Raw genomic sequence first — 25208 nt, forward strand, 5'->3', positions numbered from 1 at the left:
TCCTCCTATGCTATTCCCGTTTCATTCTCCCCACATTCTCATTAAGTCCCCACAGATTCTACTACTTGCATATTAAGGTAAATTTACAGTGGTCAGTGAATGTGGGAACCAACAGGTAGGTCTATGGGATGTTGGAGGAAACTATGCAGTCAGAGGAAATGAGGAGCTCGTGCATACAAGGCATTTGGATTTTTCAGATGTCTATTGTTAAAAGCCCACACAGGAAGTAAATTGCAGCATTGAAAGTTGGTTACAGAGTAGGAACTATAACTTGATCTTTTTCAGTGCAAATGCCTATTATTGCTTCAAGTTTTTAAGTTCTTGTTTACAAATGGTACTCTGACTGATCAAATTTAGCACTTCGACTTTATTCCTGCACATGAAGCTTAAGATGTGTCAGACATGTTTTATTTCTGCATTGGTCTCCAATTACACTTTAAGGAATTATGTATTTCAACCTCCAGCTATCTTTGATTATACTCTTTAATTGTTGCAACAAGTATAATCCACTCTGACCTCCTCAACCCTCCATCTCACCTCCTTCAGCCCTCCATATACCTGCCACGTCTTCATGTCCCCTCTGACCACCCACTCTCTGAATTCAGAAGAGGCCTTACCTTTGTTCCCCTTCACCAACGTCTCCCATGATACTGAACCCTTCTGCTATCTCAGAGTCTACTTCAAACAGGATTCACCACCCCTCACTGATGACCCCTTCTTCCATTTTAAGACTTCTTCCTCCTCTTGGACACCTTGTTCTGGCCTTCTGCCTGTTTTGGATCCTTTCATTTCCAACTGCCACTGAGACATGAACTGTCTCAACTTCACCACTCCCCTCATTTATTCAAATCTCATCCACATTGTCCTCATTCCTTCTACACCAATGTCAACCTCTCTATCAAACCTGCAGACAAGCGTGGTACTGTTCTGGTTTGCTGCATTAATTATTAATTTGCTGAGGCAAGATTTCAATTCTCAGACACTTTTTACCCTTGAACCCTTCGCTACCAAAACAAAATCATCCCACTGATTCCCCCACCATCTTTGACCTCATCACTTCTGATAATCTCCCTTCAACAACTTCTAACCTCATGTATTCCCAACCCTGCACTGTCTGGTTCTATCTCCTACTCAAGATCCATAAACTCAATTGCCCCCAGTAGACCCATTGCTTCCATGCTGATGCTCCTTTGAAATGATATTGTCATATTTCAATTACATTTTATACCCCTTGGTCCAGTCACTCCACACCCACATCTGGGACACCTCACATACTCTCCATCACTTTGACAACTTCCTGTTCCCTTGACTGGACCATCTAATTTTCACTATGGACATCCAGTCCCTATACTCTTCTATCCCTCATAAGGAAGATCTCAAAGCTCTCTGCTTTCTCCTTAATAGCAACTTTCTCCTTAATTAATTGCATCAATAACTTCTCCTTTAACTTGTCCCACTTTCTCCAAGTCAAAGGGGTAGCCATGGACACCCATATGTGTCCAGCTTTGCTTGTCTTTTTGTTGACTACGTGGAGCAATCTACGCTGCACGTCTATAGAGACAAGGCTCCTCAACTCTTCCTCTGATATATTGAAGACGACATTGATTCAGCGTTTGGAACCCATGGTGAGCTCATCAAGTTTGCTGCCAACTTCCATGCTGAGCTCTAATTTACTTGGTCCATCTCTGACAGCTCTTTCTCCTTTCTTGAGCTCTGTTTTCAGACAAGCTATCTGCAAACTTCTTTTATAAACCTACTACTATTCCCAGAGTTACTTTGATTACATCTCTTTTCACTCTGCCACCTGTAAAGGTTCCATTTCTTTTTCTCAATTCCTCTGTATCAATCATATATTCTCCAAAGTTGAGGTCTTCCAGGAATCGTGCAATGTCTTTCTCCTTCAGAAAATATGGCTTCCCTCTACTGTAATTAACTAAGCCCTCAACCACATCTCCTCTATTTCCTACAGGCCCCCTCTGCTCCAAGATGCAACAAGAACATATATATCCCTTTGTCCTCACCTACCACCTCATCAGCCTCTTCATCCAATCTATCATTCTCTGCACCTTCCACCAATTAGAACAGGATCCCACCACCAGGCGCATCTTCACCTCTCCTCTTCACTTCCCTTTGGAATCACTTCCTCCATGAATCTCCCATCCACTCATCCCTTCCCACCAAGCAAAGACAATGGGTCTACTGGGGCAAATGGGTTTATGGATCTTGAGTAGTAAATAGAACCGGAAGGCACCTGTTGACTGCAAGAAATACTACATTGTCCCTATACCTCCTCTATCATCACTATTGAAGACTGCAAACAGATCCTTGAGAAGGAACACTTCACTTGTGAATCTGTAGTGATTATTGACTGCATCTGGAGTTCCTGATCTGGCATCCTCCACTTCAAGAAGATTGGATGCACATTGTTTTGTAGAACATCTTCACTGTGTTCACTGCAACAGTAAGGACCTCTCAGTAGCCAATCACTTTAATTCCGCTCTGACGTGTCTATCCATGGCCTCTTATACTGCCAAGTTGAGGTTGCCCATAAATTGGAGGAATACCAAATATTCTGTCTCAGAAGTTTCTAAACAGACACCATCAATAACAACCTCCTATTTCCTCCATTAGCCTCTCTCTTCCTCACTCCTCTGTCTCCCTTCCTCCATCTCCTCATCCCCTTCCCTTCCTTCTCTGATCAGAGAGCCATCCTTTGCCCTCTGCCCTCTTCCTCTTTCATTTCTTGGCCTCTTTCTCTTCTGCCCTCCTACCTGTATCCACCTATTATGTCTTTCCTGTCATCCCATTTTCTTTTCCCATCTCCCACAACCTTTTTATTCAGGCATCTGCCTGATTTTCAATATTCCCAATAAAGGGCACAGGCTCAAAACGTTGACTGCCTTTTAGGAAGATGGCTACTGCTTTACCTGCTGAGTTTTTACCGTTCTAGATTCCAGCATCGGCAGATGTTCTTGTTTACAACCTTGACTCCATGTTTGTTTTCTTAAATGTGTATTCACGTTTTGCTACCTGTCTTTTCTGAAGTATTGTATAACCTTCATCATATAATGATGCCCCAAATCATTTATATGTAGCCAAAATTGAAGTCTAGCGTGCATCATTTTTAACTTCAATCTGAGTATCACCCAGGAAACCAAAATATTTGCTTCCTGTCCAACTGGTTCATTTCATCTCATCTCTTGGCTAATTTTTTTTCTTCGTCAGCTACTCTTTTCAACCTTGTCAAATGGATTGACTTTATCTTAAATTAGTTGCTTCTAAATACTGCATTAAATTTGTCAGGCATTTCTTGACTTTAAGAAATCTGTGTCTTTGGGGCTTGATGATTTTTACATCTTGCATTATTATTTTTTCCATTGCATTTAGTGTCACTTCCTTTTCCTTGCAGTTCTTTCTTGTGGGGCTCTTTGTTCCTTTAAGAAATAGCTTTGACTTCACTTTAAAATGATCAAACCAGACAAGCAGTGCATTTTAGCTACGCCCACATTAAGGTTCCGTGGTAGTTCCCCAGAGTCCTATCAATCATTTAATCCCAATGTCTTTTCTTCAGTGAAGCTATCTTTATTGTCCTGGGATTCTTTCACTACCTTTATACTTCATGTATCAGTTGTTTACTGCTGAGGCACCTCCTTCACATTTATTCTGGAATTGTTCAGGAATTCAGTTCTCAAAAGGTCTTAAAGTATTTTTTGAAACTAGCTTTAGTTCAACATAATATTTTAACATGCTAAAATTATTTTGCAGCTTGCAAGAGTCAGGGACTGATGGAATGCAATAATACCCGATGTATTCCAAGCATTTACCAATGTGATGGTGAAAATGACTGTGAAGATTGGAGTGATGAACTAAACTGTTCCAGATCTCATGGTTTGTAATAATTTGGTGAAAACAACGGACTATGCTGGAATTTACACATTATAGTCATTCAATAAAGTGGAATGTCATCCTAACAAATTAAATGGTTCTGCAATGGTATATAATTGATTTTAAAGTTAATTAAAAACATGTGGAGAAGGGACTAAAGTGATTGTAATAAAAACATAATTTTATCTGACTTTCAGTGGTTTAATTTGCCCTGATGGTTCATAGATTTGTGTAATATTCTTCTACATGTTTGCAACGTAGATTAAGCCAGAGTTAATTGAAACAATTAATATACCCTTTAAACACTTCTGCTAAATAAACAAGATAGTGGAACAAGTTAATGTTTATAAACATTGGCAGAAAACATGGTTGATGTTGGACATCCAAAAGAAAGACGATTAATGCTGGAAGCAAACAACTGGACAAGCAGCATCTGTGAGGAGAGAAACAAAATGTTATTTCAGGATGAGGTCTGCTTCATCCAAAGTGGTCATAGAGTAGAGAGTGTGGAATGAGCTGCCAGTGGAGGTGGTCATTGTGGGTTTGGTTTCAACAATTTAAGAGAGATTGGCCAGGTACATGGATGGGAGTGGTAGGGAGGGCTACGATCCGGGTGCAGGAACATGGGATTAGGTGGAATAAATAGTTTGGCATGAACTAGATGAGCCAAAGGCCCTGTTTCGAAGCTCTGGTATTCTATGGAAAAGGAATAAAATAGGTATGTTACACTGTAAATTTGGTCGACACTAGGGCATAAACCAAAACGAGAACACTTTGACAAGAATCAAAAGATTGACCAAGAGCAACATAGATTTACAAAAGGAAAACAATGATTGATCTGCTGGAGTTCTTTTGAGGATTGATTCAATTGTTTGTTGCCATGTGTACTGAGATACAGTGAAAAGCTGAGTTTTTCATGTCACACAGTCAACTTGCAAAAAGTCACCAAAAGGTGCTATTTTGGATTCGCAACAAAAAAAATCACAGAAAATGGTAACAAGATTAATTATGCCAGTAGTAGCTTTTAACTTTTAACATTAATATCAAGGGTAACATAACAAGAAAATAAGATTTTAAGTTTAAATAAAAAATAACAGCTGCTTTCCAATCCAAAACCAAAAGGGTGACCAGCACTTTAGTGGTAGTCCCATAACTATCCTAGTTCCAGCCCTCATCGCTCTCTCGCTATTTGAACAGCCTTTCCCACCAAAGCCACTACTTCATTTACTGCTGCCTCCCCCTGCTGTTGTCCCCTGTCCAGCTCTTTCTACCTCTCTTACACCACATTTGGTGTGGTCCTCTGACTGGGCTCTTTATACCTCCTCCCCCCCCCCCCAACCCACCCCCCACTCCTCCCCCCTCCCCCCCCCCCCCCCCCCCCCACTGCAGCACACTCAGCATGGACTAATAGAATAGATAGGAGAGATTCAGTAGATATGATGTATTTGGATTTTCAGAAAGTTTCAGATAAGGATTCAGCCAAGAGATTGGTCAACAAATTTAGAACACACAGAGTTGAAGATAATATTGTGACACGCATTGAGAATTGGTTATTAGACAGAAAGCAGAGTATAAATAAATGGGTCCTTCTCAGGTTCGTAGGTTGTGACATTGGGGTACTTGGTGTTGGTATCACAATTTATCACAGTTTTTAACAACAGGTTGGTTGAGGGACTAATTGTATCATTTACAAGTTTTTCTGATGACAGAAAACTAACTGCAGTGAGGAGAATGCAAGGAGCCATCAAGGGGATTTTTGGGACAAATGGCTGTTATGATTAAAATGTATCAATTGCTTCAAAGAAACAGTGGAGAGAGATTAAAGAAAAAAGAAATTGAAACAGAAAGGTACAACTACATCTCTTCTTCTAGTCTCCAATTGCACAATGGATTGCATTCCTATTCACAATAGGGTGCTAAAGAGCCACAACACTGCCCTCAGCTCATATCCTGCTGGACATGTTAAGCCTTTCCAGTGTTTCTTGCTCTTTGGCTAAAGGGTGGTGTTTCTGGTGTCATTTGGTATTTTATGCTATTAATCCTACTAATTATATGGTGTAAATATTGTTAAGTTTGGTGTGTATGTTCACATCCATTAAAATTATGAAGCCAGTGTGGGTGATTTTAGTTTTCTTTTTGCACCAGCTGGTGATATTGAATGTTCTGTATTTACTTGACCTTATATCAAAATGTTCCTTGTACTAAAAGTTAGTGTTTCATGATAATATTGTATGATAATCCTATTACCTAATAATAGGGGCCCATTGGAAGGGCAAAGGGATCATTTGTGGTTCTGCTAAAAGTTCCCTTGAGATTGGTTGATCAAAGTGGGCCAACTTCCTCGACCTTCTGATAAAGGACTTTGGGAAGAAGAATTGTAAATATTTAATCCCATATATGCTTTTTCTTTGCTCCTGCAGATCAGAGCTCTTGTAAGGAAGGTTTATTGTGTGCTCAAACCACCTGTGCTAATGCATGCAATGGAAATTCAAGCTGTGCACCTCACAGTAGTGGAGTAAACTGCAGTAAGTTAAACAAGTGTATTGGTTTACTTAATGCTTAAAACAAATACAAAAAGTTTACAAAGTCAGCAGTGTGTCATGGAGCCAAAAAAAAAATCAATCCCACTTGTCCATCCTCAGGTCAAGCAAAAGCATAATTATTTTGTTCAACCTTGCCTTAATATGTGCTGTCCATATTCTGTCTCCAATTGCACAATGTATTGCATTCTTATTCACACATGGAATCAAAGAAGAGCATCTTTATCCAATGCACAGAACTATTCGGGTAAGATGACAACAGTCGGGTAAAAGCCAGTTGCTCTGTCAAAGTCATAGCCTCTGACTATATTATTGTGGAGTGTCAAAATTTCTCATGCCAACTATTAGTCTACCGTTGATCCATACCTTCTACCAGTGAGTCCTGCTAATTCAACCCTCACCAAGTCTGCCATTGTGATTGCAGGTGTAATTATACTTCAGTGTTTTGATTTTTTTTTCTAAAATTTTCTAAAAGGCCTGCAAAACTATTCTAATGGCAAAATGCACAATTCTATTTTTTTCTAACAATAAGGTGCTGTTTATGTTAATCATTTATATTATTCACATTGTTAGTATGAGTATCCTGAATGAAAACCAAATTAAATGTTCTTCCCTCTTACAGGTAAATGTGAACCTATAACTCTTGAGCTCTGTATGAATCAACCATACAACACCACCATCTATCCTAATTATCTGGGCCACCAAAATCAGAAGGCAGCATCCATTAGCTGGGAATTTTTACTCTTTCCAAGCTTTGTTCAGACTGGTTGTTACAAGTACCTCATGTTCTTTGCGTGCACTATCCTTGTGCCAAAGTGTGACCATGAGACAAATCAACGTGTGCCACCTTGCAGGTACAATAGATCGAATGTCTTTTATAAAAACAGACATTGTCAAAAAGAGAAACGATGATTATTTTAATATAACTAAAGAGTCTAGTTTAAAGCCAGTTAGCACAGACCGGATAAACATGGTAGACTTTGTATCATTTTTGCATTTATAGTTTTCACATGATTTTCGTTTTATTACATTGCAAGGTCATTGAAGGTCTGTGCATCTTTGGCAGTTTACACATTAATGTACAGAGATTAGAGTCATTTAAAAATATAATTCATGCATACAGAATTCAAACATGCATAATACAGAATGTCAGTCAATACTTTTTTCCCCATGGCATATTTTTACAATTGCTATCATGTAGATACAACCCTTCAGAAATAGGCCATGAAGATTTAATATAGGATAATATAAGGTTCCAATTAATTATATGGAGTGGCTGGAAGGCTTTAAACTTCCTGTAAAGCAGCCAATTCATTAAAAGACTAATTTCATCCCGGCCACTCATTCTTCACCTTTCTCCCATCAGGAAGAATTAATGGATGCGAGATCACTCACCACTAGATTCAAGGGCACTTCTTTTTTGCACCTATTATTTTACTTCAGTAAAATTATATTGCTTTTACTCTGTAGTAACAGATCAGTCTCTGTTACTTTGCATTCTGTTCACTGTTTTGCTTGAAATTGGGATGACTAGCAGGACTGCTGCCCATAGAAAACAAACTTGAAATGTGGCCCTTCCCTAATGAGCATTTGCAATGTTTGCATATAGCCTCAGTATGACCTTTGATGTGAAGTCCCGGACCTTAGCCCGAGAATGTCGGTAGATTTCAGGAAATGTTAGTAAAGGCAGTTACTTGATTAATCAAGTGTTCTGTTGCTATTTTTCTTGAAAACTGTATCCATGTTGAATTTTAAAGAGCAAATGAGATCCAACAAATAACGGGAAAAATAACTCGTGGCCTAAATCTTAAAGCATTCAAATTAAAATATACTATTTTTATTTTACAATTGAGATCCCTGTGTGAAGACTCCAAGGAACACTGTGAGACATTGATGAGCATAATTGGACTTCAGTGGCCAGAAGACATGGACTGCAGTCAGTTCCCTAAGGAAAACTCCGACAACCAGACCTGCTTGCTGCCTGATGAGAATGTGGAAGGTTAGTTTTGATCCTGTAAACTTCCTGTAAACTTTTTAGATGAACATGAAGTTTAAGTTTTAGAAACCATTCATTTTCTAATCAGCCTCAAACTGCAAATATTTCATAAGGATTCTTCCTTGGATGAAGTTCCTTGCGGAACAGTATATCCCAGAATCTCTCCCTGTTGAGCATTTTTGCTCATGTTTCAAAATGAAGGGGTAAATTTTCACTATCCAAATATTTTGCTGTCATATTACTCCCCTCCCCACTTTTTATGCAACCAATTTACTTTCATTCTAAATGAAAATCACAATCATTCTTTGACTGGGCATTGAACTGCTTCACTCAGTTACTACCCAAGTGATGAAAATGGAAATTGGAATTTCCTTCATATCCCCTTTAAAGTTGACGTCAAAATTTCTGCAATGAATTTTTCATTTATTTTGCCCAGGGTACCTACATCTTGCTCAGCTGGGTCTGGTCAACTCACCACCAACACTAGATGCAGCTTGCAATTCTGAACATCATACTGCATCAGCATTGAAAATACATGCACTTATAAAGTGCATTGATAACCTTTAAAATATTCATGCTGCTTGACTTGTTTTAAGTTTGATAGTTGCATTTGCAAGATGTGTTGATATTTTCCCGTTATTCGTTAGATCTTGTAGTTCTTTAAAATTTGACATGGATATAATTTTCAAGAAAAATGGAAACAGGACATTTTATTAGCCTATGGCATTAAACAAGGGTGGAGGTGCAACTAAAAACCTGATCCAATTAATAAGAGTTGAGATGAGTTTGTAAAAATAATCGAATGCTGTCGAGAACTATGGATTTCAGAGTTTTGGTTCAAGTTTGGTCATGGTATAAATGGGAATTGTAGAGAAAATAGAATGTGGAATGTGCATGGCCACATATACGAAGGACAACTGAGGTCTTGGGAGGACAAGGTCATGGAGATCATCTGAGTGAATTTTAAATCTGACTTATTGATCAGTGAGCACAGGGTTATTGAGTTAACAGGACAATGCTAGGTGTTGGCAGAGTTTGAATGATCTGAAGGCCTTAGAGAGTAAAGATCTGAGGCCAGGAGAGTGTTGCAACAAGTGAGCATGGAAATGTCAAAAGCATGGATTAAGGTCTCCTCAACAGATCATCAGATCCAGAGATGAAAGTGAGGGACATTGATGGAGGTGGAAGAAGGTAACTTTTCAGCAGGTCTTAAAAATTATAAAGATAAATTCCTCCTCTTGAATTAGTTGTCAGAAAGCCTAGAAATAACTTCCAGAAATCTGCCTGGTTTCTTTCAGCAACAAGTTAACATATTTATGTTTGAAGAGGCTGTGACCTGAACTGAAAACCATGCCAGCATTTATAATGTTTTGGTGGCTTTGATGCAATTTAGGCATCGAAAGTGTATCAGACCATTAATTGATTCAGACATGGTACAAATGAAAGTAAGTGAGCTTGAACCTTGCACCCTCAAACAAATCTGGGAGCAATTGAGGTCAATATTGTTAGAAAAAAACTTCATTTTTATACTTCACTATTTAATTATAAGATTGACATACTTGTTACCTTCTAGTGATTAAATTTAATATGTGGTGATATTATAATGGGTGATCTGCCAGTCTGCATAAAGCGTTTTTCAAGTGTTCAAAGTTTAAATATTATCACCTGATACAGTGTCAGTTTAATATTCTGTCAACAGAGTGCTCGCCGAGTCATTTCAAGTGCAACTCAGGGAGATGTCTCTTGGCTTCGAAACAGTGTGATGGGGAACCAGACTGTGATGATGCTAGTGATGAAGAAAAATGTGGTAGGTGTGATTTCAATGTCTTTTGAGAAGATATTTATCCACATTTCCTAGCAGACTGCCACCACAATTTCCTAGCAGACTGCAACCACAATTTCCTAGCAGACTGCCACCACAATTTTCCAAGTACTGGATACAATTATTTTTGTTTCCAGCTTATCAGCGGATTCTGCTCATTTTCCTTGGAGTTTAGGCTGCTGAAATGTTGTATTGCCACGACCTTCCTTTATAATCGCTCAGACAACATGGAGACAGCATTTTTTTGACTCGTTAAATGAAAAGGTTGTTCTAAAGTAGCATTGAGTTTTTCACTGTTTATTAGAACTTTATGCATTAAGAACTTTGATAAAACAATTGAACTATAATAAAAGCGATTAATGAAACAGAAAATAAAATGTTAATAAGTTCAAAAGAATGGTCAAAAGAATTATCTGGACCGTCTTCATGTCCCCGGTTCTAAACAGTATAAAGCAAAGCTCGAAATTAAATTGTTTATTTTAAACATGCAAGCTAGCTAACTTTGGAATTAGCTTTTACTAGGAGACATACTCATGGAATTCGTAAACAATATTAGCTGGCTGGTTTCTTGCAAAAATATGTTTGCAAGTCATTTTAAGTAATTTTAACCCTTACAATACTGGCCCTAATTATTATATCTAAAAAAATAATAATTACTATTATAAAGAAAAAAAAATCAAACATAGTAATACATTGGGTAAATATTCAAAAGAAAGTGGAAGTAAATCATTAAAGCTTACTGCTTCTTGTAAAAGACAGATTTTGGTAATTGGTCTGTTCAAAAAGCCATTTTTAGTCTTAATCCTCTTGCCCCGACCCTATTCAGTGCTTGAACATGATTCTTAATTTCCAAGGTATTCGCTTTCTTGAGGGCACAAGATGGACCTTTTTCTCTTTGTCTTTTGCGGTTGGTTAAAGAAAAGGTAGGACTCGAACGAAATTGGTTCCTTGCACTCATCAACAGCCACTCTGGCTTCTATTGTCCTTTCCAATAATCTCAGATCCAATTTTGCAACTTCCAATTCATTCTCATTTTTTGATAATTTATCTTGAAGTCTTTTATTAACTTTTTCCTCTGCATTTAATTCCTTCAATAGGAAAGTAATTTTCCCATGATCTTCTGAGAATCTAGTAACTTGGACTAAAAAGGTTATTTGATGCATTGGTACCTCTGCTTTCAGCCGTTCTATAGTATACTCAAGATGTTTGAATTTTTTTCACCTTTCTTCTTGCATTGGTGAAATGTAATATTCCTTTCTTTCTGCATTGTTATTAACTGGGTATTCAAGGTACATTCATGATTGTTTTCCATAGTCAATTGTCTTGTGCCATTAAAGAATGACTTGTTCTCTTTCAAAAAATGAATCTCCTCTTTCAACTGTAAGCATCGCGATGGGGCTAAATCCCATCAGTGACTGTATTCAGTTCTTTAGCAGTCATTCTTTTCTTCTGCTTGGTTTTACAAATTCTATTTACAATTAATTCTCCATTCTTGTCAACTGCTCTCTGATCTTCTCTCTGGGTTGCTTTAAAAACTGAAGAATCATCAGATTCAGTTTCATTCCCAATTTTCTGAAAATCAGTTTTGTTTCCAAGTGCAAAGTTAAAACTCTTTTGGTCACTGATTTCTGGAATATCCAATATTACTAAGTCCTTTTTTAACATTTTGTACTTTGAAGGCAGATGAACTATATTGTCAATGAAATGCTCCTTTATACCATCAGTGCAATTTTCTGTGTTTGCCTAGTTTTAAAACATATTGCAATATTTCTTCATTGATCTTATTTGCTGGTGCATCTGGGCTACAAAAGCTACTTTCAGATTTGTTCCCAGACACTTGTTTCATTCCTGCCCTGGATTTAGCTTTGCAGGAATAATCACCAGCAGTATTTGTAGAATCTTCTAATACTCCATTTTCATCCATTTTTGATGAGAACAATTTATTCTTTACTGGTTTAGATGCTCTGGATTTATTTTCATCAGAAAGATTTTCTAAGAACTGTTTGTATTCTTTCAGAGTTTTGGTTGTTACCAAGGTGTTCAGAAAGTCTGCCTTCAACAGTTGTTTCAATGGTTCGTCGAGTTTCACAATCAATATCAAATCAACACTTATTGTTGACTGCTTCTGAGCAATATCAATACCATTGATTGTCCATCCAAGCATAGTTTTGATAGCGTAAGGTCCACCTCTCACACTCAGTATCACTTCTATTGGTTCCAGAACCTTTAGTACATCTAAATCAATTTGCATCTTTATTTCTGAGTTATTTTCCGGTATATAAACCTTCCTCAGATATGACCACTGATCCACATCATTTTGATGTGGAATGTTTCCTTTATGCCCAGGCATAGTCTTCTGTATGTATATGCCTGGAAGATCACAAAAATTGTCGCTGTGTATTCCAGCAACCTCTAACCCTGAAACCATGTTAGTTTCAATGACCTTTTCTTGACCCATAGTTTTCAATAGAATCCTTGACTCTTTTCCTTTAAGATTAAGCTTTTTCATACATTTCACTGTGTAAGATGACACAGTGCTTCCTGGGTCAAGAAATGCACATGTATGTACTGTTGCATTCCTGTTCTTGACCTTAACTTGTACAAGTACTATTAAGAGTTTGCAGTTATCTGCATTGGCCCCAGTAAGACCACTTGTCAATACCAAAGCTTCAGTACTGTTTTCACCGCCTCTTTCCTTATCATTTGTTCCTTTTCCGTATTTTTCTTTTCCTTAAGGATATGTAGTATATTAGGATGTGTTTTTGACTACAGATATCACAGCTGAGTCACTTTTTGCTGATGTGTCCTTTACACAAACACCATAACATACTCCATTTTCCTACAAAAAAAGGGATTTTCTCACTATGCGTCTTCTTTTTCATCTGGGAACACTTTTTCAAATCATGTTTATCATTACAGAAAAAACTTTTCTTCACAACAGGCAAACTTTCTTTTTCCTTAATTTCTTTATCCACCCCTGTCAGAGAGGTGGCAAATGTACTTTTCTTCAACTTTGGTTGTGGATACGATTTGGATTTCTCAACTTCTTTACTCACTGTTTGAGTACTTTTAATTCCATACACTGGATCTGTGATAAAATCCACTTGCCCTTCAATGAACTCCACCAAATCCTTACAAATTGTTGTCACATAGTTTCTTTTTTGGAATTCAACAAATTGACTTCTCCATAATTCTATCATCCGGTTGGGTAATTTATTTCCAATGAGGTATGTAAAGCTCTCAAAGCTGGCCAATCTCTTATGATGTTGCAACATCGTCTGGGAAAGAGGGCGTAAGCTTGTAAACGCTTCATGTCCTCTGGTCTTATTAACGACCATGCAAGAGCCTTCTATACATAGAAATGTTATACTTGTCGCCAAAATGCTTTTCTAGGAACCACTTAGCCTTTTTGAATCCGACATTAGGATTCATATGTTGGCAACGCTTGTGGCGGTCCTCTTGTGGCGGTCCTCTTGTGGTGGTCCTCTTGTGGTGGTCCTCTTGTGGTGGTCCTCTTGTGGTGGTCCTCTTGTGGTGGTCCTCTTGTGGCGGTCCTCTTGTGGCGGTCCTCTTGTGGCGGTCCTCTTGTGGTGGTCCTCTTGTGGTGGTCCTCTTGTGGTGGTCCTCTTGTGGTGGTCCTCTTGTGAACTGCTGCAAATAATATAAACAATCCTCCTGGTTTTGACACCTAATTTGAAAACTGCATTTAAAGCTTTTTCATAATCGGTTTGAATTTGAGGGGGTCACCGTCAAAAAATGGAATCTCTCTCGGGCAGAGGATAATTGCAATAATGGTGCAGCTATCTCATCTTGTCTTGTAATGCCAGAAGCACCTCCATAACATGGCATTTGGCTCCTTTCTCTGACCAATGCAACCTTCATTGGGGTTTGATATCTAGCTCCTTGCATCAACCCAAATAATTTGGGATCTTGCACATCTCGCATCCACATCACTGGCTCAACTCTGTGCCTTAACCTGCCTGGTTCTTGACCAAGCATGTTGTGTGGCTCAGCCATCTGCCTAGACCTGTCTATTTCAGGACCAAGCACATTTTGTGATTGTAGTATTGGCTCAGCACCGAGTTATTAATCTGTCTAGTCCATGATCAATCACGTCCTGTGGTTCTATCACTGGCTCAGCCCTAGTATTCAATATTTTCTTTTTCTTAAGTCAATCCTAAAAACTTGATGCTTTTAATAATTTATTTGAGCGTCATATACGACCAAGTCTTCCATTGGCTGTGACCTGGCCTCATTAACAGCAATTTTTTTTTGTCTTGTTCCAGTTCCTTCTTTTGCCTTTTTAGCTTCACTTTTTCCATTCTTAGCTGCTCCTCCTGCAGCTCCTCTTTTCACTGCTGCACCTCCGGTAGCTCCTTTTCTTGTCGTCACCACACCCGTGTCATTCTTATCTGCTCCCCCTTATCTTCAAGTGTAATTTAAACTGAAGAATTGCTTTTTCCACTTTAAGAGTTGCCATGTATGCGTGAATCTTTAAATGCATAGATTCAGTACTTGAAACTCTGGGGTCTGCTCTAGAGTTCCTCTTGCTTCTCCTGCTGGAAGAATTTGATGCATATAATTAGGTCATGTACATCAGATGGTGCCTTAATATCTGACCCTGCCTCCATTTTGGATTGCTCATCCCCCTCACCACCATCTTGTGGTGTAACTTCAGCCTCTACTTTGGGCTGATCTCAGTTTCAATAACTGGTATTTGCAGTAATTCTGTGGGATTTGTATTGTTACAAACTAACAAAATTTTATTACTACCAACAAAGGAACAGCAATGGAAGATTCACCAGACGATGGTACATTCAAAATAATAGTTTTTATTAAACTATTAATAACATAACACTGAGTTATCTCTAAACATAACTCCAACTTAATTCCCACTATGCACAAATATAAATGTGTGCATGTGTGTGTAGGTCCAAACCAATATAATTTAAGCTTGAGTCTGAAAAGTCAATTTTAAAGTCCAGTTTCAAATATCTTGTTGAACTTGAGGATCTTTTTAAATCACAGTTCAGAAGTCATTATAAAACACTTTTAAACATTGTTTTCAGATTTCTTTAAACTCTCAAGTCTTTTGATGAGTTGTCTTTCAGATAGATATTCTTCACATGAGTGTTCTCTCTTGTTGGAGATTTTGAAATTTGTGCAAAAGAGACAGTCATAAGTGATCTTACTTATTTTAAAGCCATTATTTTGTGTTCCCCTTTTCATGGAGTAACATACAACAGTACCTTTTTTGGTTACTGTATCTTCAATTCCAAAACTGTCTTCCTTATTCAAAGAGACAGTGAAGCGACTCTTCTTTATCGCCATTGATTTTGTGCATCTCCTATGATAGGGATAATACAATACAGAACAGGATTTCTTTCTCTTTCCAGAGCCTACTGTTTTACCCCTGTGTCTTTCACAGGAGGATCAATTTCTCCTTCTGGGTTCAAAATGTCTCTGCCTTCTTCATTCATGGTTCTCTGACATCATGTGATGTGACATCACCACAGTTTTAGTTTCATTTCTGCAAAACCTCCCGCCTTTCTTCAAAACCACTCCATATCCATAACAACCTCTGACCTCATCTCTGTTCCAAGAGGCTTAAATGGTTTATGATGCTGGAAAGTTTGAATACATCTCTCGAGGAAAAATTACTTATTGATACAGCTGTCAGCAAAATGCTGGGTGTAAACACAAAAGCTTTTCACCATGTCTTGAGTTTTAATTAAGAACACTTTAGTTCCATAATGTTATTGTTCTTCCAGACTCTGCGACTGAAAATTAATTCTCTTTCTCAGTTCAGTGGTGTATCTGAAAATATGCTGTGACCTGTGTGTGACCCTGTATCCTGCCCACAATTCCCTCACTAGAAACATATTTAACTCTATAATTTACTTTACTAAGAAATATATATTTTATAACTAAAGATTTTAATTTTTTTAAGATTGACACAAATCAGTTACAGTATCCTCAACAACTGTAACCTTCTTATCTAAATCCTCCTTCAGTCTTGCATGAAGAGTCACGTTGTTTCCATTTGTCTCTAATTGCCAACTTCACAATTCTTCTATAAGTTCTGATATCTTCATCTTCTCGACAGTTTTTTAGCAGCTGCTGCTTCCTTCATTCAATCAAGTGCTGCACTCAGACACCAAAAATGCATAACCATCTCTCCAAAACCAAAACTGTTCTCAGAGGACATTTGCCAATTTCACCAAACTGTGTTCTAATTTAATAAACAGACAGAAAGAAAGTCCAATAAGGCTTACTACTGCTTTAGTGGTCTTGATGTTGTTGACGTTGTGCGTTTGCTTTATCGATCTGCTCTAAACAAAGCCCAATCTATCTAGTCTTCTCTTCCAAATCCATTTCCCAATTTTCTATGTCTTCAATTCCATCCTCTTTTGACTAATGTGCCAATAGTCCAAATACATTTGACTAAATAATTTTTTATTGATTAACGAGTCAATAATCCTAATTCCTTTGACTAAATATTGTGACGGTCTTCCTCACACAACATGGAGAAGCCGTTTTGACTCATTAAATGAAAAGTCCATTCTAAAGTAGCATTGAGTTGTTTCACTGTTTATTAGAACTTGTATGTTAAGAACTTTTGATAAAACAATTAAACTATACTTAAAACAATTAATAAAACAGACAATACAATATTAATTCATTCAAAAGAATAGTCAAAAGAATTATCTAGACCATCTTCATACCCCCAGTTCTAAACAGTATAAAGCAAAGCTCAAAACTAAATTGTTTATTTTAAACATGCAAATTAGCTAAACTCGGAATTAGGTGTTACTAGGATATAAAATCAATATGTAAACAATATTAGCCAGCTGGTTTCTTGCCAAAAATAGGTTTGCAAGTCATTTTAACCCTTGCATGTTGCTTCCTGTGCGCATGGACCTATCCCTAATTTGGCACTGTGTCTGGATGTCCAAAACAGAAGATGGGGGTAAAATGCCAAAGCTGCTGTTGCTCCACTAAGGTGGAGCTGATGTGTGCTGTTGAGGTAGACCAGAAGAGACATCAGTGTGAGTCACAGCTAATCTCGGAGTACTTGAGAGTGTCAGAGAGTTCATGAATATTCTAGTACAGCCACATTGTTATGATAGCTAAGAAGGTGCACCAGTGCCTCTACTTCCTCAGAGATTTGAAGAGTCACTTGTGTTCCTGAACAACTTATACAGATGCACCATTATGCAGATGCCTGTCAGGGTCCATCACTTGCACCACCCAAGACTACATGAAACTGCAGAGGATTGCGAATGCACCTCAGACCATCACACAAATCCTGCTCCCCTCCGTGAACATCTATACTACTTACTGCCTTGAAAGAGGAGCTCCCATTATTAAAGGACATCCCACCCCAGCCACGCTCTCCTCACACTCCTTAAGTGTGAGATCATGAACTGCCAGATTCAAGGACAATTTCCTTGATGCCATGATCAGACTCCTGAATGAACCTCACGCTAGTAAATTAATGTTGCCTTTGGTCGGTGCTAACTGATTTCTTCCTGTAACTCTGGACTCTGCACTTTACATAGAGTACCATATGTGAGTAGCTGGACTGCCCACAAAGCAAACTTTCTTACCACACATCAGTATACAGTATATGGTGATAAACTTGAATTTGAGTACTAGATTACAGACTTAATGTTGCTCACTTATGTTTAATTTAGAGATACAGCTCATGAGCCTGTGCCACCCAAATACATCCATGTGACCAATTAACTTACTAACCCTATATGTCGTTGAAATGTGGAAGGAAACCGGAGCACCCAGAGGAAACCCACGGGGAGAAAGTACAAACTCCTTACAGACAACTGCAGATTTGTGCCTGGGTCACTGGTTCTGCAATAGCGTTTTACTAACCATCCTTAATTATGTCCATAAGTTTGTTATAAAGGGGAATGTTTTGGCAAAAGTGCATTGCAAATAGTTAATTTGTGAATCACTGGAGCCAGTAAACTGATAACTTGTCAGGCTGTTGTTGAGAATGTAAGCACTAGAACAATCAACAAACAAGTAGCTCCTAGTAACAATCAGTAGACAAGGTTGTCTGCTTTCTACTGCAGGCAGTATATTAGGGTTCTGACGCACAAAGCAGTATCTTTTAGAAACAAGTTAAATTGATTCGACTGCAGTTTTGTTTTGTAGTGTCATTCAGCATATTACAGCACTAATCAGGATTACATTTATAAAAATAAAACATACAAACAATGGCATGATGATAAAGTTTCTGGTTCATTGGCCTGCCCAATGGAGCTGAAATTCCCTGCATATAATGTGTATACATTGTCCAAGCACTTGAAATCATATGATACTCCATTAGGGGAGGAAATCGGAATAAATCCCAACCTGATGAATATAAGTAGTTGTAACTGGTTAAAAATAATTTAGTATGTCACTTGGGCCCTGATACAGGAGGGAGATTGAAAACTTGACTGAATGGTGCACCAACAACAACCTCGCACTGAAAGTCACTAAAACCAAGGAGCTGATTGTACATCTCTGGTTTTCTCTTCCTGAAGTTAACAAGCTAGTGCTCATTGGGGGATCAGAGGTGGAGAAGGTGATCAAATTTAAGTTCTTGAGAGTCACTATCTCAGAGGATCTTTCCTGGGCCCAACACACTACTGGTATCGTGAAGAAAGTACGTCACCGCCTTTACTTCCTCAGGAGTTTGCAGAGGTTTGGTATGACATTGGAAAAAAAATAGCAAATTTTTACAGATGTGTGGTGGAACATGTGCTGACCAGATGCATCATGGTGCATCCCTGAGTGTAAAGCCCTGCAGAGAGTAGTGGATACAGCCCAGGACTTCACAGACAAACCCTCCCCATTATCAAGAAGATCTACAGGAAACACTTCTATTGGAGAGCAGCAGCAATCATCGAGGATCCATATCACCCAGCACATGCTCTGTTCTCACTGCCACTATCACAAGACTCACACCACCAGTTTCAGGAACAGCTGCTATCCCTTCACCATCAGACTTCTCAACCACAATCTCACCCAGGGATGCATTTAAGGATGCTTCCTTTTTTTCCTCTTTGTATTACACAGTCACTTTGTTTACAGTTCTTTATTTATTTATGCTATGTGCAGTTTTTGTTTCCCTACCAATAAGTGGTAAGTTTGCCTCACCTGCAGGAAAACGAATCACAGGGTTGTATGTGATGTTCTGTATATACTCTGACAGTAAATCTGAAATTTGTTTGTTTTATTTAATTACTACTCTTTGGGCAAAATGAGTTCCAGTCACGTTGGAAGCCCATCCAGCTGTAGCTTGACATAATTCAGCAAACTGGCCTCCACTATACAAGTGGTCTATGAGGGGAAATGCCCTTATGGCATTCTCTCAGATGTACCCTCTAAACTATTTAGTCTAAATTCTTCAACTAGTCTTGATAATTAAGATGCTTTATCAGCAATAATTATTCCAATTGCTTTCTTCTGAATCTTGTTGAAAGCCCACATTATCTCACGTGTGAGGAAATTGAAGCTGGACGCTTAATCAAAGTCCTGCATTTGACCATAATATTCTCATCTTGTTAATTGTCCTGCAGAAGTACCCCACCACCCTATTCACTGACTTTGTTCATGAGTCGTCAGCGATGTCATCGTGTTAGGGCCAGCAGTCTAGGCATACTTTATTATAGAGTACCTTTCTTTGGGTCCTTTTTTCTTGGTTTATCATTTGCCGGGCTTTCATGGGCGCAGCCAGTGGATTACTACACAGCCAGCTTCCAGCTGCTGCCTCTGCGTTTTGATGCCTTCCAGCTGTAGGGAGCAGCTTTCCTCTCTCACAAGGAGAATTATCTCAGTCTCTCCTTAATCACGATTTTTTTCAGGTTCAAAACTGAGTGGAGACAGGTCTTGAGTCTGCATGGGCTGGCATTACTGCTTAGTCTCACAGCAGCACCATCTGATATTTAATATTGTAAACTGCCCTGTTTTCATCAGGTGCAAGTTATTCAGACAAGGGTCAGGGTAGAACTACCCGTGCCATTGATTGTTCCAAGCCCCTTCAATGGTCCACGTCAGCTGCAGGCTCGTTTGTGGCTGACAAGTCTGATGTGGGACAGGCAGACACGGTTGCAGCGGTTGCAGGGGAAAATTGGTTGGTTGGGTGTTGGGTTTTTCCTTCGTTGTCTTTTGTCAGTGAGATGGGCTCTGCGGTCTTCTTCAAAGGAGGTTGCTGCCCGCCGAACTGTGAGGCGCCAAGATGCACGGTTTGAGGCGATATCAGCCCACTGGCGGTGGTCAATGTGGCAGGCACCAAGAGATTTCTTTAGGCAGTCCTTGTACCTCTTCTTTGGTGCACCTCTGTCACGGTAGCCAGTGGAGAGCTCGGCATAGAACATGATCTTGGGAAGGCGATGGTCCTCCATTCTGGAGACGTGACCTACCCAGCGCAGTTGGATCTTCAGCAGCGTGGATTCGATGCTGTCGGCCTCTGCCATCTCGAGTACTTCGATGTTCAGGATGAAGTTGCTCCAATGAATGTTGAGGATGGAGCGGAGACAACGCTGGTGGAAACGTTCTAGGAGCCGTAGGTGATGCCACTCTGTGTGTGAGAGTTGCAGCACCAAAAGTCAAGCATTAAAGTAGAAAGAGGAGCTCCAAAGGTCTTGGGATTTTTTTTCCACCATTAGATCACAATGAAAAGATCTGAAAGAAAGGGAGGAAGGTGGCTACTATAAAGACTTTCCATTCTGGAAGGATATGATAGGGAGGAAAAAAATGAGGTTGAAATCATTTTGATCAGCATCTAGACTTTTGGGATAATGTGGTCCATCAGAGTTGTAACATCCTTTTGAGACCAAATTGAAATCCTTTTGGTGAATCATCTTCAAGTTGGAGACATTGAGAACAATACCACATCTATGCAAAAAGTAGTGTTCCCACCTAGTCTTCTGCAATAACTGCAGCTCAAAATGCGTGAAAACCCTGGAGCAATCCTATCCTCAGAAACAGCAGGCCTGCTTTCAATGCTGAATGAATCACAACTTTTAAAATCCATCATTTTCATCCTTGTCTAAAATGTGGAAGTTTTGTCTTTGCTTTAACCAATCTTTGACTGCCATCCATTTGTACAGCAGATCGAAAGTTGCACTTGGCATGTGCAGACTTGTTAAGTTTAATAATATAAATTTGAACTTGTGCACTAATCAGGATTCTGTAGAATTTTCTGGCTTTTATCTTTTATTATGACAGGAGCGTGGGTATGACAACGGCTCTGTACACGCTGATCTTTGTGTGTTTCTTCAGGTGATTGTTTTTCCAGACTCTTTTGTGTAGTCTTCCAAAGGCGCTATTTGCCTTGGCGAATCTGTTGTCTATCTCTTTGTCGATCCTTGCATCAGATGAAATGGTGCAGCTGAGGTAGGTAAACTGGTTGACTGTTTTGAGTTCTGTGTGCCCGATGGAGATGGAATCATGGGTCCTCTACCGGCATTACCTACGGCTCCTAGAACACTTCCATCAGCACTGTCTCCGCTCCATCCTCAACATTCATTGGAATGATTTCATCACCAACATCAAAGTACTCGAGCTGGCAGAGTCTGCAAGCATCGAATCCACGCTGCTGAAGACCAAACTGTGCTGGGTGGGTCACGTCTCCAGAATGGAGGACCATCGCCTTCCCAAGATCGTTTTATATGGCGAGCTCTCCACTGGTCACCGAGACAGAGGTGCACCAAAGAAGAGGTACAAGGACTGCTTAAAGAAATCTCGGCGCCTGCCACATTGACCACCGCCAGTGGGCTGATATCGCCTCCAACCGTGCATCTTGGTGCCTCACAGTTCGGCGGGCAGCAACCTCCTTTGAAGAAGACCGCAGAGCCCACCTTACTGACAAAAGACAAAGGAGGAAAAACCCAACACCCAACCCCAACCAACCAATTTTCCCTTGCAACCGCTGCAACCGTGGCTGCCTGTCCTGCATCGGACTTGTCAGTTACCAACAAGCCTGCAGCAGACGTGGACGTACCCCTCCATAAATCTTCGTCCGCGAAGCCAAGCGAAAGAAGAAAGAATCTTTTATTATGCAGGTGATGTTTAAAACTAGCTCAGTGATGCTTTCTTATTCAATTGCTGGATCATCAAGAGGAGGTGTATAGGTTGATTTCAGAAATGGGGCACAAAGCTTATGAGGAGTGACTGAGTCGACTGGGACTGTACTCACTGGAGATGAGCAGGATGAGGGATCATCTTATAGAAACTTAAAATTATGAAAGGAATTATTGGCCAATGAGATGAGAACCATAGGGGACATAGAGTCAATATTCGAGGGAGTACCTTTAAAATCAGAGAAGTGCATCTGTGGAAATCTCTGCACAAGGAAGTAGGAGAGACTGCATCACTAAATGTACACAAGACAGATTTTTGAATCGTGGAGGAATTAAGAGTTAAAGGGAATGGCAGGTAAGTGGAGCTGAATCCACGGGCAGATCAGTCGTGATCTTATTGAATGGCGGAACTGGCCAGGTGACCTATTCATTCATACTCCTAGTCCTTCTGTTCTTTAACAAATCCAGATCTTATTGTGATAGGGTCAGCATCAAAAGGGGAACAAGGAATGGTGAAAGAGTGCTCTCAGTGGTGTTTCCTGAGGCTCTATTGCATCACTTGATTAAATTAATCTGATTAATTATGTAAAGCAGCTATGGCAGATACAGATTTCATTTCAAATGTATGCTTTATTTTTAAAAATAGATTTAAATAATACAATCAGTACATCTTTTAAAACAAGTCAATGGCACTCGATGTCTTTCTTCCATTGACAATAAACTCACCTTGTGTTTGAGAGGCTGTTACACAGGGTGCAGTTCCATCGTATCCAGTGGTGGAAAGACCCTAAACTGTAGATATCTTATTCTGGCAGATCAAGGTAAATTTGTTACCAAGTTGAGATATAGGATATGTGATGAAGGACTGTGCAAATGAGTTATTTCAAGTGGCTTTGACCATGGTCTCATTTCCCACAATGAGCTTTCATATCTAAAAACTCATGGATACAAAAAGGAGTCCATTTTTTAAAATCCTTTGCAATTTGGGACAAATAATTTTTGTTACAAGTTCTATTCCTGTAATGTTATGACTTGGCGACCCAAGGGTAAACTGTACTCCGAAGAGAAAAGTTGTAATAAAGCTGTCTTAATGTAGAAATTGTCATTTGTCAATCTATTTATGGCAAAAATACAGAAAGTGCTGAGGTACAGATCACTGTTCAGGGCTTTGTAAATGCTGGGAATTAATAACCATGACCATTAAAGAGCAAATCCTCCCACCAATAATCTATCAGTCTGTTTTCCAGTGTACTGATGAGATTGTAAGCAATGCTTAATTCCAATGAGACAAAAACAACATATCTCCGATGCTGGAAATTTGAAATCAAAATAATATTTTGATGTAAAGTTACTGACCTGGAATGTGAACTCTCCATTTGTGTCTCCATTGTCTGCCTGTCCCGCATCGGACTTGTCAGCCACAAACAAGCCTGCAGCTGACGTGGACATTACCCCTCCATAAATCTTCGTCCGTGAAGCCAAGCCAAAGAAAGAAGAAGAAGACATTTTTAAAAAATCAAATTGAGTTTTATTCAATTTTAAGATGGAATTGATGAATGGCATGACTGCCAAGCTAGATTTATTGTTTCACCAACATAGTGTAAAGGAGTTGTACATTTATGAGTGTGCCATCTTTTGTTCTGACTTGTTCCATATATTATATTAAGTTATATTATATTCAAACGACTTGGTGGAGACATTCTTTCTCGAGTGAACAGTGACACGTTATGTCACAGATTGTCAAATTCACCTGATTTTGTTTCTCCATCAGTAAATATCGGAGTTGCAGGAGTGTCCCCTAACCCAAACCAATAAACCAGATCCCACTTAATGCTGCATCTAAACTAGGTCCAAATCAGAAAATTGCTTGAGAATCTCACCTGCACACAACCAGGTAGGGTTGGGAAGCTGTTGATTTCTCTGGTGGAAATGAAAAATACATTCCACAGTATAATAGAAAAAAATGTGTGGCAATGTATTTAAAAAAAAATGGAGATCTGACAACTAGTTATCTTCCTCAGTATTTTTTTTAAAGTTCTGACAGCCAGAAATTTACAAGCACTTTCACTCATGTTATACCTTTTGGTCATGAATGTTGCATTGTACCTCTCTTTCTTCAAATCCCTGCAAGTTCACCGATGACCTAGTTCCACTCATTTTGTTAGTTAGATTTTGTGCAGCTAGAAGTATAATTATTATGAGATTTTTTTGTTTGAGAAATATGCTCTCTTGACTTGAGCTTCTGAAGTCAATTAAATGTATAGGTAAATTCTCTTAGTATTAGGCAATTCTCATGGCAGTGGCAGTGCTGGTTTGGACCCAGGAGAGCAGTGAATGGAGACACAGCATTGCTCAACAGTGCCCTACTGCCCAGTCCTGATGCCTACAGATCATGGGTACCAGGTATCAGAACCAGGATTCAATAGGATGCTAAGGACAAGAAGGGTTCCTGAAGGGCCTTGGGCACTGAAGGCTTTCTGATTATCTTGGAAGTTTAGATCTGGAGCTCAGATTGCTGATGGTTTGAACAGGAATCTGTGCAGCTGCGGAGACTGTAGAAGTGATGAAGGCAAATCCGGGGACAATCGGTGTCTCTGAAAAGTCTCTTTTGCTTCTCTTACTAATATTGTGTTGGAGTATGGCAAACAAAAGTTGGTTTATCATGTACTGTATATTATATTTTTATGTATTATTAGGTGACAATAGAAGGATCCTTAACCTTGTTTTTATAACAGAATTTACCCATTATGGTTATGAAATGGAGTCAGAGAAATATTTTTGTGAATTAATAAACTTCTTGGCTTCAGTTCTCTAGCAAACAGCCATGACTTTACAATCGAACATTTGGCTGGTAAATGCAAATTCTTTGAAAA

The 25208-nt window shown here is 39.1% G+C and overlaps 1 protein-coding gene across 1 annotated transcript in view; it reads left to right on the plus strand.

Moving 5' to 3' along the window:
- The window catches only part of corin (corin, serine peptidase), a 196190-nt gene that overhangs the window by 127651 nt on the left and 43331 nt on the right, over positions 1-25208 (plus strand). Inside the window, exons 8-12 of the mRNA XM_069924726.1 lie at positions 3766-3888; positions 6306-6410; positions 7048-7279; positions 8279-8424; positions 10121-10228. Of these exons, the coding sequence (XP_069780827.1) occupies positions 3766-3888; positions 6306-6410; positions 7048-7279; positions 8279-8424; positions 10121-10228 (714 nt within the window). The remainder of the gene's footprint in view (positions 1-3765; positions 3889-6305; positions 6411-7047; positions 7280-8278; positions 8425-10120; positions 10229-25208) is intronic.

Source organism: Narcine bancroftii, chromosome 3 (assembly GCF_036971445.1).
Source record: "Narcine bancroftii isolate sNarBan1 chromosome 3, sNarBan1.hap1, whole genome shotgun sequence".
Classification (NCBI taxonomy): domain Eukaryota; kingdom Metazoa; phylum Chordata; class Chondrichthyes; order Torpediniformes; family Narcinidae; genus Narcine; species Narcine bancroftii.